Consider the following 19319-nt stretch of genomic DNA (forward strand, 5'->3'; position numbering starts at 1 on the left):
TAGGCTGGAAGGGACTTCTTGGGTTTGTCTAGTCCAATCACATTTGTTCAAGAAGGGTAAGCAAAAGCAGATTTCCCTGGCCTGTATCCAGTTGTGTTTTTAGTATCACTGGAGATGATGTTCCACAACCTCTTTGTACAACCTATTTCAGTATTTGAACACTCATAGTAAAAACAGTGTTTTCTTGTGTTTAGATGAAATTGCCTGTGTCTTAATTTGTGCCTCACATCCTGTCACTGAGCACTACTGAGAGTGCCTATCTGACTTCCTCTTCTTCATTCCCTCCCGTCAGGTATTTATTTATCCATATGGAAAATATCGCCCCCCCCACCGCCATCCCTCCACACACACTCAGCCTCACCTTGTAAGAAAACAATTTAGTCCCGTAATCATCCTCACAGCTCTTCACAAGATTCAGTCCTTCCCCCTCTGCCAGCAAGTGCTGGCCCTGCAGCCTGAGCCTTCTCTTTCTTCCCCACGTGCAGGGGACATTCCCTGCGGGGCTGGGGGCCTGCCAGCAGAATGCTAACAGCCAGGCTTTGTTCACAGCCTCAGTGGGGACAGCTCAGCTGCCTGGACTGGTACCATGGCATGGCACTAAGAAGCAGTGTTTTCATGCCTGTTAGTGCTGCAGATGGGCCCCTTGCTTCTGCAGCTGGCACTGTCAGCAGTGCTGCTTGCCCGGCTGGTAACCCACAGGCTGGCCTTGCCCCTGCCACAGGCAGCCACGGTGATCACACTGTGCCCAAGAGCCCTCCCTGGCATGTGGCACAAGGACGAGGCTGCTGGTGTTGGTGCTGTGCACCACACAGTGTTCCCCAAGTGATGTGGGTAACCACTGCTAAAATTATGTCTGGGGTGTGCAGGCACCACGGTGGCAGAGGCTGTGTCACTTTGTCCCAGTAGTAATGTTGACAAATGGGAGCAGATCACTTCTCTTCTGGATGCCCAAGCAGCAGGACTGGAGGTCCTGGCGTGGGGGAGCTGTGTGGATGTTGCACTATGGATCCATGAGTATCTAGGGTGCTCCTTGTCAGTTCTGCTGGGACATCAGCAATGCCTTCACAGTTATCACTGCCTCAGGGATGACTGGGTTTTGTTTCTTCTGGCTGCACAGAATGCCCCAGGCCCCACTTCCTGGGCCCTCCTCACCTGTGCCTCCTCCCACCTCCCATGCTGCTCCACATGGCTCACTTGCAATATCCCTTCTGGGCACAGGAACTTGCTGCCCAGTGTCTCCAGCCATATACCTTATTCCACATCAAGTAGCAGAAATGCCACTGAACTCAATGCATTTTGCACAGTGATGGTTTGGTTTTAGTCTGGAGGGGTGATTTTTAGCCAAACTGAAAGACAAGTTGAGAAAGCAGCTAGAGAGGCCGAGTACAAATAATTCTGCTGAGAGCTTAGCTCTCTTTGGGCTGTAATCTACCTTCTAGGCTTATCTGTCGATTAATTGCTAGTAAAACATTCCAGTAAAGTGAGTTTGATTTAAAGCTATGCTGAATTTTGACCTTCCATCCTTCCAATCCTTTCCATCCTTTCCATCCTTCCACCAGACTGACAGAGCTATTTTAGAAGAACTGAGATCTGCCTAGAAAGAGGCAATGGGAGGTTGTGGAGGGTGGAAAGAACATTGTCAGAAAGCAACAATTGTCTGAAAGATGCAAAATAAAAATAGTTGTTCATTTTCAGTGAAGATCTATGGACCTCCAGTCTATATGAGGGATTAAAACCTATGAAAGTCTTAAATCCTATAAATTATACATTCCAACAGTTAAGTTCTAAGTGTCTGGCTTTTTGAGTGGATGAAATGTCCAGAGGCAGGTATTAGCAAAGACTGTAATCAAAAAGGTTCCGTGCTGCCTGCAGTTACCAGGGAAGCGCTGCAGGAAGGTGCTGTATGCTGTCCTGCATCCCAGAGTTGTCTGATGTGGGCATACATCAGTGGCTTTGGTCCTGGCTGTCAGCGTGGCAGACTCATTACCCTACTCTCTAATAATTTAATAGGGCCCTGGAATTATGGTAGAATTTTGCCAAATATCTGTACAATGCCCATGCCAAGGTGAGCACACAAATTGCTTTTTTGCACTCCCAGGATCCTGTTTGATCTTTGGCTTCTCTTTCATTCTCTCTAAATATATATAGAGAGAGCAGAGTCCTGTCTTGTTTTCAATTTGTGTCTCTGACAGAAGAATAAAAATTCTTGTTGTCTAGGTACTTCCCATAGCAGCAGTTTAGGAGTACACATTTGGATTAAAGAAAAATGCTTCATTAAAGAAAAAAAACTGTTACAAATGAGTGGAGACTCGTTACCAGTGCTGCACCCTCGAGTGGGAGCTGAGTTGGCACCAACTGACTGGCTCACAGAGCCCTGTACTGGCCAGGGTTTGGACACTGGTAGAGACACCTCTGTGGCAGCTGCAATGAGGCGAGGCTCTTCTGTCTGGAAGGGGATCATTTGTCTGCACCAGTGTTTACAGACACAGCCATCTGGCACAGGCAGGCAGCTCAATGTGCCTGGTTCTGTGGACTTCAGAATATGTTGGAGCTGAGCGTGCTGATCCAGAAGAAGGATTTCTTTCCTTGTTGAAAAGAGTTTGTTCTGTTTTATGAGACTTGGGTATCAAACTGGGTCTTGAATGCAAGCTGAAGCCTTGCAATCAAACCCATGCTGAAGTGAAATTTTTGAGGCTAAATTATCAGTAGCTGGATGCTGTCTCATCAGCTTCTCTCATTCTGTTTAATCCTTTTTCTTTCCTCAGGCCAAAGAACTCTCCATCACCGGAGTGACACCCTGGATACGGTGATCCTGGTAAATCCTAATGTGGACAGCGTCGTGTCCGAGGTAAGGGCCAGATGTGCCGTCACGTTCTCTCCACATCAGCTCTCCCGCCCTTGCTTGACATGGAAGTCATGATTATCACACTTTGCACCTTCTGGAGAGTGCGAACCTGCTGCCAGTCTGCTGCAAGGTGTGGTGAGAAGGCCAGGTGTTCTGGTCTTGCCAGTAATCAGGATATACACAGTAACTCTGGTGTGAATGGAGCTGTGTTGGGCAGATAGCAGCAGTGTCTTCCCTCCTCAAGAAGCAACTTCCTTATATGTAGAAAACGTAGGGTTTGGCTATTTGTGAATAACGTGAGTTATCGCCTGTCCGTGGCGTTGGGATTCTGGGTGCTGGTGTGCGCTACAGGTAAACTCTAACAGCAGCCCTCTGTCTCATCTCCTGTCTGAATAGGTCCGCTCACTTGTGTGTGATTCATCAGCCCACAAACTACTGATCCTCTGTGGACAGAGCTCAGACCAGGAAGGAGACTTGGTCCTGCAGACGGGGACCTTCACTTACCAGAAGTTTGCTGAGATACTTTCAGATCCAGAGGTGAGTGTGAGCCGTAATCCAGCACATCCCCTCCTGTTCAGAGTGCACGGTAGAATAATGCAGCCTGTGCCCTCCTTCAGGGTAATCTTCAGGCAGATTTGCAGACAAATGGGTTTGAAATCCAGCAAATAATTGCACACTATAAATAATTCATGTTATTGTTTTGGGAATCTTGCTTTAACTCTCTGTCTTAAGTTTTTCAGGGTGCAGGCATGGGTGATTCCTTTAAGTGTTCGGCTTGAAATAACCTTCCAGACTGGCTCTGCAGGGGACAAACACTCAAAATTTCTTAAAGCGGGTCTTAACATAACTGTGGGCAGCTTCCAAAAACATTAAGAATATCAAAAGAGAGCGTGGCTCTATGCATTGATTTTCCATGGGCTTTCAAACTATTTCATCTACGCCCAATGTTTCCCATTGGTAAAGTGCTCATGGTATCTTCAGTATTTCTGCATTTTTGTTTTTTTAAGTGCTGTATAGGTCTCTAAGCTCTATTTGACCTTTATTCGTCTGTGTTAATCTCGTTAGGTCACCCAGATTCTCAGCAACTCTGATTCAGATACCAAGGCCTCCCTTACTGTGTCGTGCCTGGGAGAAGGAGCCTGGAGCAACATTGGGCATCCTCGATTTCAGGACATTATTAATCTGAAACTGAATCCTGATCCAGTTCTGCCAGAAATGGATGGGGTGTCTGAATTTGCAGAATATGTCTCTGAGACAGTTGACGTGCCATCTCCATTTGATCTCCTGGAGCCACCCACCTCAGGGGGTTTTCTGAAGCTTTCTAAGCCCTGCTGCTACATATTCCCTGGGGGAAGGGGTGATTCTGCTCTCTTTGCTGTCAATGGGTTTAACATCCTTGTGGATGGTGGCTCTGAGAGGAAATCATGTTTCTGGAAGCTGGTAAGACACCTGGATAGGATTGACTCAATCCTGCTCACCCACATTGGTGCAGACAACCTGCCTGGCATCAACGGGTTGCTACAGAGGAAAGTTGCTGAGCAAGAGGAGGAACAATCCCAGGGCTCTACCAACTACAGTGACTGGATGAAAAACCTAATTTCTCCTGAGCTAGGGGTGGTTTTTTTTAATGTTCCTGAAAAGCTGAAGATGCCTGAAGCCTCCATGAAAGTAAAGAGGAGCATTGAAGAAGCATGTATGACACTGCAGTATCTCAACAGACTGGGCATTAAATCAGAGCCTCTCTACAGGGTGGTGAGCAGCACCATCGAGCCCATCACGCTCTTCCACAAAATGGGAGTGGGTAAGCTGGACATGTATATACTGAACCCTGTCAAGGACAGTAAAGAAATGCAGTTTCTAATGCAGAAATGGGCTGGCAATAGTAAAGCAAAGACTGGCATCATTCTTGCAAGTGGAAAAGAAGGTGAAATTTCTGTTCCCTATCTCACATCTATCACAGCCCTAGTGGTATGGCTACCAGCCAGCCCAACTGAGAAAATTGTAAGGGTTTTGTTTCCTGGAAATGCTCCTCAAAATAAGATATTGGAAGGTCTTGAGAAACTCAAGCACCTAGATTTTCTGAGGTACCCGGTGGCTACTCAGAAAGATATCACCTCTGGAATACCTCCACCTGTGCTGAAGCAGACCAAAATTAAACAAAGAACTGACAGTAAAGAGAGCCTTAAGTCTTCTCCCAAGCCAACTGTGACAAAGCAAGTCAAGAAGGAAGAAGCAGTTGAGGAGGGGATTAAGGAAGTAAAACCAGAAGTTGTAAAGGATGCTAAAATTGAAAAAAAGGTTAAGGAACACACAGAGAGAGTTCCTGAGAAACCTGTTAAACATGAAAAGATAAAGACAGAAACAAGTGATGCTCTCAAAGCTGAGAAAAGAAAATTGGCAAAAGACAAGGTTGGAAAAAAGCATCTCAAAGAAAAAGTATCCAAATTAGAGGAGAAGAAAGACAAAGAAAAGAAAGAGATTAAGAAGGAGAAAAAGGACTTAAAAAAAGATGATGGAAAGAAAGACGAGAAAAAAGATTCAAAGAAAGATGATAAAAAGAAAGAAAACAAACCTGAGCTCAAAAAAATTCCTAAACCAGACTTGAAACCATTTACCCCAGAAGTAAGAAAAACATTATTCAAGGCAAAACTTCCAGGCAGACTCAAAACTGAGAAGATCAAAGTAAAACCTGAAAAAGAACCTGAAAAGGCACCTGCTGACCTTAAGACATTCCCAATGGAGAAGGCACCTGTACAAGTGGATCCAGGAGAGACATCCATAGTAGAACAGAGGTTAGTCCTGTCTTCACCAGAAGACCTTACAAAGGACTTTGAGGAACTGAAGCATGAGGAGAGGGGGGCCTTGCAGTTGACTCAAGAACGGTCTGATATGGAGATTAATGATGAGATTATGGGAGCACCTGAAGCAGAGATAAAAGACTCTGTTGATATGACTGGTCAGAGTAACCTTGAAGTGGATCTGATTTTAAAAAGAAAGACCCCTGACCAGGGAGTAACTACTACTGATATGGAAAAAGAATCACCAGCAGAGGAAATGGCAGTCCATCAGTGGGAACTGAGGGAAGGTCCTGCTGGAAAAATAGAGGATGAAAGAAAAACAGTAGATGAAAACCATGACATAAGATACTGGGGGGGAAAAGCTGAGCAGGGCAAGGACATTCAGGTGTTTCCTGACAAAGAACACCTGCCATCACATACAGACCTCTTGGCAAAGGGTGCTCAGCCACCAGTGTTCAGAGAGGAACAAAGGGAGGAAGAGGAGAAAATCTCTTTGGACAGAAAACAGAGGGAAGCAGAAAGTTGTGAAAAGTATATTGAGGGGACAGAGGTACAGGAAGAAGATGAGAAGGAAAAGAGAGAAGATGTGATAGAAAAGGCAGAACTGGAAGAAAAGGAAGAACAGCACATGAAAGCAGAGGACAAAGTGGAGAAGGGTAGAGAATTCTGTAGGCTGAATCAGGATGATAAGGATGACAAACTGTTTACTATTACAGAGAAGGAAAGAGAATTTAGTTTCATGGATGAGAAAACCAAGTTACTTGAAAAGGACATAACAAAGGAAGAGTCATACCTGAGCAGCCTGCCAGTCCCAGCAGGAGCAACAGCAGAACATGTTTCTTATATCCAAGATGAAACTATCCCTGGCTACTCAGAAACAGAGCAGACCATTTCTGATGAAGAAATACATGATGAACAGGAAGAGAGGATCCCACACTTGAAGTATGATGTCAATGCCTATAACATTTCTGTTCCTGACCATCCAGGCTCTTTTGAAGCAGTACATGGAATACAGGCCATGCCTCCTGCTGACCTTTCAGCCAAGGGCTATGCTGGGCAGGAGTCTGAAATCCTGGCATATCCTACAAACATTGTGGCAGCACCTCTAGCTGAGGAGGAACACATATCTTCCGCTACCTCCATTACTGAATGTGACAAGCTTTCATCTTTTGCAACATCAGTAGCAGAGGATCAATCTGTTGCATCCATAACAGCACCACAAACAGAAGAGACTGGGAAAAGCTCTTTACTTCTGGACACAGGAAACAGTATGCCCTCCTCTCGGACTGAAGCAACCCAGGGTCTTGACTACGTTCCCTCTGCTGGCACAATTTCTCCCACATCATCCTTGGAGGAAGACAAATGCTTTAAATCTCCACCCCCTGAAGATTTCCATGCATTGGCAGAAGTAGAGAGGAAAGTGGAAACTCAAAAAAAGGACCTTCATGAGGAAGCAGAAGATGAAGAAGATGAAGAAGATGGGACTCCAAATATTGAGATGCCTGAGAAACTCAGAGGGCATTACAATGCCTCTGTGTTTGTTCCTCAGGGATGTTCTGACAATGTGATAATCAGTGTTCCCACACAGGGGATGCCTTTATCCACTGAGGAAGCACCATATTCCCAGGCTGACTCTGCCGAGGCTGAGGAACGATGCACAAGTCCCGATGACAGCACAGTCAAAATGGCCTCTCCCACTCCCTCTGGCCCCACCAGTGCAGGGCACACACCCTTCCACCAGTCTCCAGTGGAGGAAAAGCTGGAAACAGTAGATTCAGATCTATTTGACAAACAAACGGATGCTGCTGCCAAGAAACTGGAAGGCCAAAGTTCTGTTGTGGTGAAGGGAGCCAAGGGTGAACCTCTCAGAGAAGTCGAGGCATCTGTGGCTAAATCCAGACATGAAAGAGAAGTGCCTGGACCAGTGCAACATGAACTGGCTTTGAGCAGTGATGTTCCAGTGTCTCCTGAGGAGGACTTGCAGGAAGAGCCAGTGAGGAAGGAGGAGCTGCCCTGGCTTTCTTACCACAAGCAGGACACGGTGGTGATCGGGGAGGACGAGCAGCGTCCCAGCACAAAACCAGAAAAAGAGCAAGAAACTAAAACCATGACAGAAGGTTTAATGGGATTTCCAAAACACTTGTCCTTTGAGCCATTTGCAACCACAGGAACCTCTCTAGGAAGTGTGGATCTTTCACAGTTCACAAGCCAAAGCAAATCTAAAAATGACAAATCTTTGCAATTTTCACCAGATGGCATCAAATCACCTTCTTTTACAGAAGAATGGATTGGTAAAGAAAAATCCTCAGATATTTCTAAAAGAGTTACTACTGAAGAAGGAAAACTGCTGTATTTAACAGGAGACACCTCAGAAGAAGAGAAATCTTCTCATGCTTCCGTTGAAGATATTTCCCCAGAAGAGACGAAATCCATTTCTCTCACTGAGAGTTCCAGCAGGAAAATCTCTTCAGATCTTTTTATTAAAGGAATTTCTCCAGAAGATATCAAAGCTCTTAGTACAGAAGAGGTATCTGCAAAAGAAAAAACTGTGTCCAACCGCACTGACAAATTCTCTTCAGAAGCTGTGAAATCCACGTGTTTCACAGACCAGAGCCCAGCTACATATGAAAAATCACTGGAAATTTCTGCCAAAGAACTGAAAGAGGCATCAAAATCTTCACCTTGCCCAGAAAGTAGCTCAGTTAAAGGCACATCACCCATAGATTCTCCAACTGAAGAAATGTCTCCAGATGACAGCAGTTTATTTTCTGCATCAGAAAAGAGCCTGTTGAGGGAAAGAAATGCAGGCTTGGACTCTCAGGAAGTATCTCCAGATGCAAAGAGCTTACATTTTACAGAATCTAGCCCAAGTGAAGATAAAACGTGTTCACACGTTTCTGCTGAAGGCGTAAAATCTTGCAGGTTCAAGGAACCTCAAGAAAAAAGGTCTCCAGAAATGGAAAAGTTTTGCATGAAAGATTTAAGTTATGAGAAGAAAGTGTGGTTTCCAGAAGAGGTAGAAGAGGCCCCTGTTCAGGGAAGGCGGCAGAGATATGACAAAGAGAGGGAGTGTACATTCTTGGATGAGGTACCAGAATTTGAAACAAAATCCCTTCCTAAACTGGGAAAGGAGGAGAACCTGTCTCCTGCCTTGCCTGGCAGCCATACCTGGAGAGAGGCAGAAAGAGAAGCATGGGGTTCTGCCTTTGGGTATCCTGAGGAAGGGAGAGACAGTGGGAGAGGAGAGCAATTACCCAGTGAGGAGGATGAGGAGCTTCACCATGCTGAAGGCACACCCATGCTACTGCAAGCAGAAACTAAATGTTTAAAGATGGAGTCATTTGATCACAAAGACACACAGAAGGGTGCCCAACGTGTGTCAGAAACAAAGAAAGTGGATGTGATTCCTGCTGACATCACTGTCCCAGAAAGAACACAAAGGGAAGGTTCTCCTCTGTCTCCTCAGTATATTCCTGGTGAGGAAAATCAGGCCAAAGCTTTAACTGGAATCAAAGAAAGTCAAGAATCATTGTTGACCTCTAAACAAGATTGCTCCTGCTTAGACAATGAGGAGAAAGCTGTCCTAGATACCTATGCAAAGTCACTAGACCAAGTTCTGACATCTCCCCTGTCTGCAGTGAGAAAGGAGATAGAGGCACCTCTAGGAGCAGAGAGGCCCTGCAAGTTAGATCAGTGCAAGCCACCTTTATGGGAGGATTTCCCATCGAAGACGTCCGAAAAGAAATTAGACATGAGTGATTTGTATCAGGAAATAGATTCCAAATACAAGTCAGATAGCAGGCGAGAGGATGACTGCAAATCCACTGAAGGTCTGCATGACTCTACAGGAAGAAAAGAGCAGACAGCAGCAGCATCTACTCTGTTGCAATCTACAAGAGCAGCAGAATGTATTGCAGAGTCCACAAAAGGGAGTGCTGAGCTGTCAGGGCAGTATGCACACTCCCCTCCAGCACAAGGCCCAGGTCAGAAAAGTAGTGATGCTGTCGGCTGTGCTGGGGCTGTGGGTGCCACCATCCGAGAGGTGTATCCTCCAGAGACCTATTCCAGGAGTTCCCCTGAGCCTTATTCCTATGAGGAAGGGGTCTGCACACAGAAAGATGATGACCCTTCCACAAGACAAGAGCCAGAAGAAAGGGAACCAACTCCCTATCCTGATGAAAGAAGTTTCAAGTATGCTGACATCTATGAGAAGATAATTGTGTCTGGAGTGGGACCCTCCCCCTTCACAGCCATGGGTGCACACAGCCCAGGTCACACCGACAAGGTGCCAGTGACAGCACTGAACTCTCAAAAAGGTCAAAATTTTCATGTGTCTGCAAAGGAAGAAGAGTCCTGCCTCTATACCTCTACTGAGAAGGAACTGTCATCTCCAGCATCCCCTAAGGATAAAGCAGATTCAGTCTTTGACTATAGAGACATCCATGAAAGATATTTTCCCTTGTCTGAAACAGGGAAGCCTAGGACATCAGAAGGACAGGAAAAACTGAATGTGTCTTCTGCTTTATCAGGAGAACTGGACTCTGCACTGCATCCACCATCTGCGAGCGCAGCATTTGCTTCTCCCACCGTCACAGCTGACACCTTTTATCAAGGAAAATCATCCACCTATATTGATGCTGGTTGTCCAGATGATAATATAATTTTGTCTAGCCAGGAGCAGGCATCTTTGTCCCTGAAATCTGAAATCCCAAATCCCAAAGATACATACTATGAGAAAGCAGGTCGAGGGGAAGAAAGTGCAAGTGACTCAGAGCTAGAAAAAGGTGCTAAGGAGAAGTCTGAAAAGGAATCTAAACTGCACAGCCCTGCTGAAGCTGCAGGCACCGTCTATACACGCACCTCAGGCATCAGCAAGTTCCCTGTCTCAGACCCCTTCCTGCAGAGCAAATGTCAGGAGCCCCTTTCACCCAGCTCCGCTGCCTCTTCTCCCTCTGGTCCAGGCTGGCAAGAGAAATATGAAAGTAGGATGACTGCATCAGCTGCTGTTGTGGAGAAATATGTTGCTGGTTACAGTGACGTGCCAGACATGGACAGAGATGAGCAAACTTCAGAAACGTGCCATGATTCTTCACAAAAGATAGAGGTTGCTGAAAAATCCACAAAGGAATCCCATTTCTGGATAGCAGATTATCCAAGTGCAGCAGTGTCCTCCGAGTGCCAAGAGCAAGCTATATACCTGAAATCTGTTTCCAGCAAACAAACAGAAGTATATGAACAGGGCCCAGGGGTAGGGAGCAGAGGGATGGATAGCTCTACTGGATTTGAAACAGCCAGCACATTCAGACATAAGCAAACCTCAGCAAGCCATTTAGGGGATATTTCTCTTTCTTTAGAGTCTCCTTGTGCTTTGCTGTCAGCCCAGGGAAACAAAGATGAGTACTTGGAGGTTTCTGAGAAAATCAGCAGCCTTGACTCATCTTTTCCTAAATTCTCACCGCTGAGTCCATATGAAGAAGACAAGGTATTCTCCAAAGGTGTGGAGAAAGAGTCTGTGACCCAGCAGCAGCTGAAAGATGACTCTTCCAGCCTGTCAGAGGAACCTTCATCTGAGGCCACCACTCCTGTGATACTGACTACAGCAGAAAGTTTCTATTCCCAAATGCTTTCCACATCCACAGGTGCAGGAGTGGAATCAGGTACCAGGAGTGCTTGGGATGTGTCTCCACTGGTTCCAGATAGTGCTGTGAAAATACATACAGCTGAAACCAAAGACTTTGTCTTTGCTGAAGAACATGGGTCTCCATTTCTCTGTGGCATGGGTGACCACACCTTGCCAGGCAGAAAAGAGTGCCAGAGCTCAAAGCCCACACCATTCTCTGCAGAACAAGAGCAGCAGCCCCGTGGTAGCAGCCCAGAGCAGAAGGCACCATTTGCAGAGCAGCCACTGCTGCTGACATCTCTCCCTGATGTGTTGACATCATTTTCTCATCATCAATACAAAGATGAAACCACAGCTAATGGTCCAACAGAGGTTAGCACCAGTCTGCCAGCTTTCCAAAGCACACACCATGCTGCAGAGGCAAAAGATGAAAAAACATGTCCCGATTCTGACAGCAGTCTTTCTCCATGCGCAGGCAAAGAGGAATCAGAGAGGCAAAGCCGTCCTTCCTCTCTGATGTCCCCTGAAAGCAGTTTCCAGCCATTTTTCCCAGATGTGCATAGGGGTGAAAAAGCAGAAGACTGTGGAGATGCTTCCCATGACACGGAGACCCATTTAGGAGGCAGTTCTGATTGTGGGCAGAAATTTTCCTCATGTGAATACAAGCAGAGAAAGGGAGAGCTCTCTCCCTCATTCATCAACCCAAGCCCCCATGAGCTCTCTGAAGACAGTGACCTCTCAGAGGAGGAGGGTCACCCTTCAGTGCAGGGGAGACCACCCCACACTGGCAGCAGTCCCATGCAAAGTGCCACAGTGGAGGAAACCCCTCCAACATCAGTGAGTGATTCTGGAACCTCCCAGTCAGACTCCGATGTTCCTCCTGAGACTGAAGAATGTCCATCCATCACAGCAGATGCCAACATGGACTCAGATGAAGATGCTGATTTCCTCCCAGTGGACAAAGCTGTGGGGAATGCTCATCATGCCAGTTCTAGGTCCAGCCATGATCCTCAGCCTGTTCCAATGGTAGATCCCCATCCCCACCCTCCTCACCCTGATGTCTGCATGGTAGATCCTGATATGATGTTAAATGAGCAAAGCATGAGCAGAACTGATAAAATTTCCAAGAAAGACATAAAAGAAAAGAACAAAGGTGTGAGGAAGCCTTTGAGCAAACCCAAATCTTCCTCACCTGCCCGGAAATTAGATGTGAAAGGGAAACGATCACCCACTCCTGTGAAACAGTCGTCGGACAAATCTCCAAAATCTGTCACTGCCAAAAAAGAAAGAGATGGAGGAGAAAAGCCCAAACCACGTAGTGTGCTGATGCCAGACGATGAGTTATCCCGGAGTAGTCACAGCAACCCTGGCAAGAGCCTTGTTAATGGCATCAAAACAAATCCCGGTAAGAAATCCTTCCTGAAAAATGCATTATCTCTATAGGTCCAACACAGAGAAAAGCACTAGGTTAAACACAGCAGAACAGAGAACAGATCTTCCCAGTCAGGCATAAAGAGTTATAAGCAGTGATAAGGTTGAGATGTACAAAAGGTTGATATGAAAGTGCAATAGAGTCCTAGGAGCAGCAGCGATTCACAGGGACAGCAGGAAGCCAGGATGGACCTTCCAGAAAGAGTACTGTAATACCCTAGGATAGCATACATAGGACATCAGAATGGGGGAGGGGGTGTGTCTGTGTGTTTAAGCAAATGTAGGCTATTGACAAAAATTAAGACTAAATATTAATTGGGATGACAACTCTGCAAAAGTTAATAATGGAGATTTTTTTTGTTCCCTTCCCCAGAAAAAAGCTTCTTGTCCTAAAGATTTCCAGTCCTTCCCCCAAAAAAATAGCAGACCTTCCTTTCCCACCCAAGACCTGTGACAGCACTGGCCCAGAAATGCACCCAGGTCACCTCTGAGCAGCAGAGCATGGATAAGTCTCAACTTCACTGCTGCAATGGAAAAGTCTTTCTGGAATCCAAGTCCTTCTGTGTTTATCTGAGTGTTTGTCCCTTGCAGAAGGGTTTTGATAGCCTCTTGTTTCCCCTTTTCCAAAGCTTCCAATAGTCCTAAGAGCAGTTTGTCGGTGCCTATGGGTCCACCTGTCTACGTGGACTTGGCCTACATCCCCAACCACTGCAGTGGGAAGAACACAGATCCAGAGTTCTTCAAGCGGGTTCGAGCATCTTATTATGTTGTGAGTGGGAACGATGCAGCCAACGGAGAGCCGAGCCGCGCGGTGCTGGATGCGCTTCTGGAAGGGAAGGCTCAGTGGGGAGAGAACCTGCAGGTAGGTCATGGAAATGCAAAGTGCTGTGTCATGCTTTTGATGTCACAAGTGCTCAGAAGAAGATGGGTATCACATACCCAAGGGAGTACACTGAGAGGAACCAAATGGTACTGGGCACATCCTATTTTGCAGTCTCAGCAGAGTAATTGCTTGTACTGATGAGGAGGAGGACACCTGCAAAATGGTACAAATGGAAGCAGATATGTCCTCTTTTCCACATCCTCCTGAGGGGAGGAGGCATTGACAGATCATACACTCATCCTTAGCTACTGCAGGATGAGCCTATCCTCAAGCAAAATCAAACACCAACACAAACTAAATTTTCATCAGTGTCCCACACCCAGTGCCATCTCTTCCTAGCCTGGCTTGCTGAAGATTTTTCTGACATCAGCTTACTAATAGAGCATTTAAACAAGAATGCTCTGTAACACAGTTCTTGTTTAGGCAGGCTTGCAGGACGCCCCAGGTGGGCACTCCTGAAGACATGTGCAGAAAGGTATAAATGCTCTTCCAGATGAAGCAGCCTGATATTTCAAGGTCCCTGAGTTGCACACTGGGTGAGTGGGCACATAGTGTCCATTAAGAGTGACACTGCCAGTATTGTTCCTTTTCACACTGAAGGATCTTTCTGAGGCTGTTTCTGGAGCTCCAGAGCACGATGCTCTCCCCTGCACTGCAGCCATTCTCATCATTATGGTGTCAGTGCTGCCAGTTTGCAGCCAGTTCAGAGCCCCATTGTGCTGGTACTGTATAAAATAAAGCTCTGCCTCACACCCGACATCTGAAAGACACTAAATAGAACAAGCAGTACCAAGGGTGCAGTGTTCCAAAATTAACAAGAAATTTTAGCCTCAGCTCCTACGGGCATTCTTTTTCACTGCAGTTGTTCTCAATCATCCCTGCTGCTTTCTTTTCCCAGGTGACATTGATCCCAACACACGATACTGAGGTAACACGAGAATGGTATCAACAGACCCATGAGAAACAGCAGGAGCTAAACATCATGGTACTGGCAAGCAGCAGCACTGTTGTGATGCAGGACGAATCTTTTCCAGCCTGTAAGATTGAATTCTAGATCTCCCACATTTTGTGTTCATCCATTGATTCTTCAGTCACCGATGCAACATGAGAGACACCATCTAATCACAGTCCAGTTCTTCTCTGGTTTAGTCCTCTACATGGTTCCCATTTGTCAGGCAATCGGGTATCCATCTTGCTCAGCACTGGATGCCGTGAGGAAGAAGTGCAGGGCTCTGTAATTTTCTGGACTGAGCTAAGAGTTTGTGCAAGAGCAGTTGCAGCCCAGGGGCACTTTTACCTTCCCTGCTTTATTCTGCTGCCTGTACAGTTTCTGTAGACTATCTTGGCTGCCTTGCTGCTGTGAGAGCTTGTTCTACTCTCTTCCTGGCTGCCTTGCCATTTAACCTGTAGCACCATGAACCTTACCTTTCTGGTGAGGGCTGAAGTGTTGCTGCTGCATGCAGAGTGCATGGGAGGCAGGGGGCAGAGGCAAAATCTAACTTGCAAAGGAATTGCACCAGGGAGATGAGGGAAGATAAAACCCTCTGAACTGTAATGTGACAGTGAAGGTCATTCTTCCATCTCCCCTCCTGAGCATACAGGAGGTGTTCTGAGCAAGGGGACCTATGCTCCAACTAGGCACGACCACCATATGCCAGCTTGGCAAATTTCTGTCCCAAGTACTCACCTGTGGCATCCTGCAGCACCTGTTTGCTGTGCTCAGGGAGCTGGGATGAAGGATCGTGGCAGTGGGAGGGGAGGCTTCAGCACATTCCTAACCTGCTAACTTGAGCTTTGCACACACAGCAGTCAGCAGACTCCTGCACACCAGCTGTGTGTGGCAGGAGGAGGCACAGAGAGGCTGTGGCCGAACAGTTACACACAAAGCATCCAAACGCACAACTACAGCCCCCTCAACAGCAGAAGGGCTGAAAAACCTTGGCCATGCTTGGCCCAGGATGTACAAGAAACCTCCCTCTCCCTAAACCAAAGGCCCTGGAGGACGGTGGTGAGCAGCTGAGGGCACGCAGGCCATGCTGGGGGAGGCTGGTGCCCAGCCCCTGCCCAGCCGTGTGCCAGCCTGCATGCAGCAGCCATCTCCTCGCTGCCTGTGTGCCAGGCTCCAAGCCTTATAGTTGTGTTCAAGCTTTTTGTTGTCCCCACAAGTATCCAGGATGTGGGGAATACAACTGTGGTGTGAGGGAAGAGAAGGCCCTTCCCCAAAGACTCGGGAAAAAGTAGTTTAGCCAGTGTAGTCATTCTCACACTGTGGCAGGGATGTGTTGACAGCGCAGGTGAGTTGCTGCTCATCCACGTGGCGCCACCTTGCAGCTTGTTCCTTGGCCTGTGAGTCACTGTGGGCATCTGTCCTTGCTCTCTGGCCACCCTGGCAGAAACAGGAATGTGTGCAGTGAGTGCATTGTGGCTACTGAACAGCCACCCGGAACCTGCTTGGCACACAGACCTGTTTCAGCGTGGGAGACACGTTCTCCCAGCAGGGAGCGGGGTGTTCAGGTGCACTGAGCCTGCAGCATCCATAAGTCTTTGCCACGTCCAAGAGAATTGACAGAGGATCTTACCACAAAGACAGCTTTTCTGTTAGACAAGGAGAGTGGCAGCAGGCTATGCTCCGGGAAAGAAGGAATGAAATGGAAAGCTGTGCTGCAATGGTTGTCAGTCAGCACAAAGTATTTCCATCTTCTGTGACGTGACACCCACTGTGCTTGGCCCTGAGCAGAGGGCTGACTCCACCATGAGCATCCTCGGACCCTGTGCTGCACTAGCCTGGGACACTTCAGTCACAGTGCTAGTTTTCTGGCAGGTGACATGAAGAAAATGCTGCTTAGAAACCTGCTCCTAGCACTAAAATGGAGTTTCTAGGGAAATGGTCTATTTTGCATTTTAATTTATATATTTATTTTTTTAACGTTAAGCTGCATTTTGTGTTGATTTAATAATTTATACATGTTAACATGATACCATGTGCTTTTAGTGTCAGTTCAGAGGTTTTCTCAGTACAAATACTAACATGCTGCAATTTAAACAAAATTAAAAGACCATAGAGAACTTGTTGGCAGCAAAAATGTCTCTGCAAGGCTGTATCTAAAACCCAGCAGCTGTAGGACAAGGCCTGAGGCCAGCAGCCTCCCCAAGGCACAGCCAGCTCTTTGGCTATGGCCCTTGTTAGGAGCATGTGAGCTTACTCAGGGCTTTAGCAAATTCCTGCCCTGTGCCGTGTTCATTTTAACCATGGAATCACACCGTGTCTGCCAGCATAGTAAATGTCATTCTCTGTACCCCGATGGGGTCAGCATTAATGAATGCTGGTTCTGGCAATTGCAGGCACTAAAACACCTGGCCCCACCCCTCCCCAGAATGCTGGGGGGCTTTGCCTACTCTGCTTTGGGGAGACCCTGGCCCACTCGCCACGGTGGCAGCTGCAGGATGCCAGACACCAGAGGCACAAGCATGGCCCTCACTGGCTCCTGGGATCCCTCTGTGTAGCTAGATGTAAAAGCTAATGCACTAACTTTAGATAGACCCACACATGAATGTTTTCTCAGTTTTAAACTTGAAGCAATTCTGACTAAGCAGCAGTAATAGTGAGGCTTTTTGAGGTACCTGCATCTTCCAGGCAGGAGTGTGGCCACTGGTGGATTCCAGGAGGAAGGCTGCCCTCCATGCTCTGCTCCTGCTCTCTTGCAGCTCTGCTGCTTGGCTACCTTTATCCTACACCAATTTGCTTCCCTGTCCTCAAGGCTCCACATTTTTTTTTCAGTTTTTGTCGCAGTCTGTTCTGCCTTGAGCTTCTCTCACTCCCTATCTCCCTCTCTCCTCCACCCCTTTCCATCTTAAAAAAACAATGGGAAAAAAGACTTAGGAAAATGCTGATTCATAGAGTCTGGCCCTGCTCAGGCCACAGGAGCCAGCAGGAGCCACCTGGAGCCAGAGGTAATACAACACTATAGAGGGAAACAGTTAAACTCTGCTTTTGCTTGTTTCTGCATGTGGGCAACAACGCGTAATCTTCCTGTATGTAATAGGTAAAAAATACTATTTTAAACCTATAATTAAAGAAGTGAACGTCTTAATTGTATTGAAATGGCATCTTGTGCTCCTAGCTTCTTCTATGCTAAATGTTTTAAGAAGAGAGCCCTGATTCTTTTCTTCAGCATCACATTTCTATTCGAATTTAGTTCCTTGAGTTCTGTCCTTCTGCCCATTTCCATGTGAAACACTGTAACTAACTGCTGTCAAGAGAGGAGCCCAACACATTACAAATAAAGCCACATTAATTGCGAACAAGAACTTCTCCAGTGGTTTCCACCGTTTCTTTCAGTGAGCCCATGCTTGCAGGCAGGAGCACACAGACATGGCTGCTGTGCCACCCTCCCAGCTTAGGCGAGCCCCAGCTTTTTCACCAACACCTCACCTTCACCAGAAGCTGCTAAACTTTCCTGTGACTCAGGCAGCGACATGCACATAGGGCACAGAGCCTGCCTGGGACAGCCCCCCCGGCCTTAGCAGGGTAACTGTGGGTCCCTCCTGCGGAACATCTGGGACAGCTGGCTAAGGGCTGTAGGGGGGAAGCAGCTCCTGATAATCCAGTGAGGAGCCTGGCATGGCCTGTCTGCCACGCAACACCATCACTCGTCACAGTTCCAGAATCACTGCAGCCCTCTGCCTGTCCCTGCACTTCTTGGGAATGGCAACTCTGCCCAGCACAGCTGGCACTCTTTGAGCTGCAAGGGTCTCTGGCCCTGTGGCAGGCAGCACACCTGCTGGCATGGGACCTGGGCACAGGCATGCCAGGGATTCCTTGCCTGACCCACTGCGGCAGTTGGGCTTTTGCACCTCTGCAGAACTTCAACCTGACCTCCAACAAGGGAACACTCTTTCAGCTCCTCACCAGAAAACTGGGGCAGCTGCTGCTCTGCCTGTGCAGGAACACAGTCAGGAGAGGCTGATGCCCAATTAGTTCTGTTCCTGCCTGCCTGTCCTCAGAAGGAAACAATGGCACAGGTGGATGCCAAGAAAAATGAAAGCAGGTTCTGTGCTACAGTCCTCAGGAGAGAAGCCATCATTGCCCCAGACCACACCACAGCTTGTGCAGGCCCTGGTTGATACCTCAGGGCAGCTGCCAAACCTGGTGCTGATGGGAGGAACCATGAACTGTTACCAAAAATCAGGAACTATTTCCACACACAGCTACTTTTCAGGTAAATGAGCACTGTCTCTGGTCACACTCCAGCTAACCAAGGTCCTGTGACTGCAGTGCATTTCCCAAAGGTGTGCAGTGACAAGCATCAGGCTCTGCAGGGGTCAGCGCCTGGGAGCCACACGCCCACCCCAGAGGACCCTGCTCCATGCCCCTCTCAGCAATGACCCCCTGCAGCAGGTGCTGTTGGGTCCATCGTGGCAACCACCCTGCCCTGGCACTGACCCCAGACAGAAGCACACAGGTCCTGGCAGGAGATGTGGCTGGTGCTCAGCAGGGACGTGGCTGCCAGAGCAGTGCTGGACACACCATTCCAGCGTCTTCATTCTACCACAAACGCCGCTGAGACCTGGGAAGCCAGGAGCTCTTCCCCAGTATGACCAGCTCTCCCATGTAGGAAAAAGGAGATTTTTTTTTCCTGGCCTGGAGCCTGTGCTTTTAGTACAGGTCTGACTCCAGCCACAGCTGCTCTTCCAGGACAACAGAGCATGAGCAGGGCTTGCTGTTCCAAGCACCTGCAAGCT

The 19319-nt window shown here is 47.5% G+C and overlaps 1 protein-coding gene across 1 annotated transcript in view; it reads left to right on the forward strand.

The window, feature by feature from the left end:
* Nucleotides 1–19233, forward strand: part of MAP1A (microtubule associated protein 1A) — a 32806-nt gene extending 13573 nt beyond the window's left edge. The window contains exons 2-6 of the mRNA XM_018914042.3: nt 2766–2848; nt 3242–3382; nt 3911–12668; nt 13324–13556; nt 14476–19233. Of these exons, the coding sequence (XP_018769587.3) occupies nt 4061–12668; nt 13324–13556; nt 14476–14631 (8997 nt within the window). The 5' untranslated portion in view covers nt 2766–2848; nt 3242–3382; nt 3911–4060 and the 3' untranslated portion in view covers nt 14632–19233. The remainder of the gene's footprint in view (nt 1–2765; nt 2849–3241; nt 3383–3910; nt 12669–13323; nt 13557–14475) is intronic.
* Nucleotides 19234–19319: the final 86 nt, after the last annotated feature.

Source organism: Serinus canaria, chromosome 10, assembly GCF_022539315.1.
Source record: "Serinus canaria isolate serCan28SL12 chromosome 10, serCan2020, whole genome shotgun sequence".
Lineage (NCBI taxonomy): Eukaryota > Metazoa > Chordata > Aves > Passeriformes > Fringillidae > Serinus > Serinus canaria.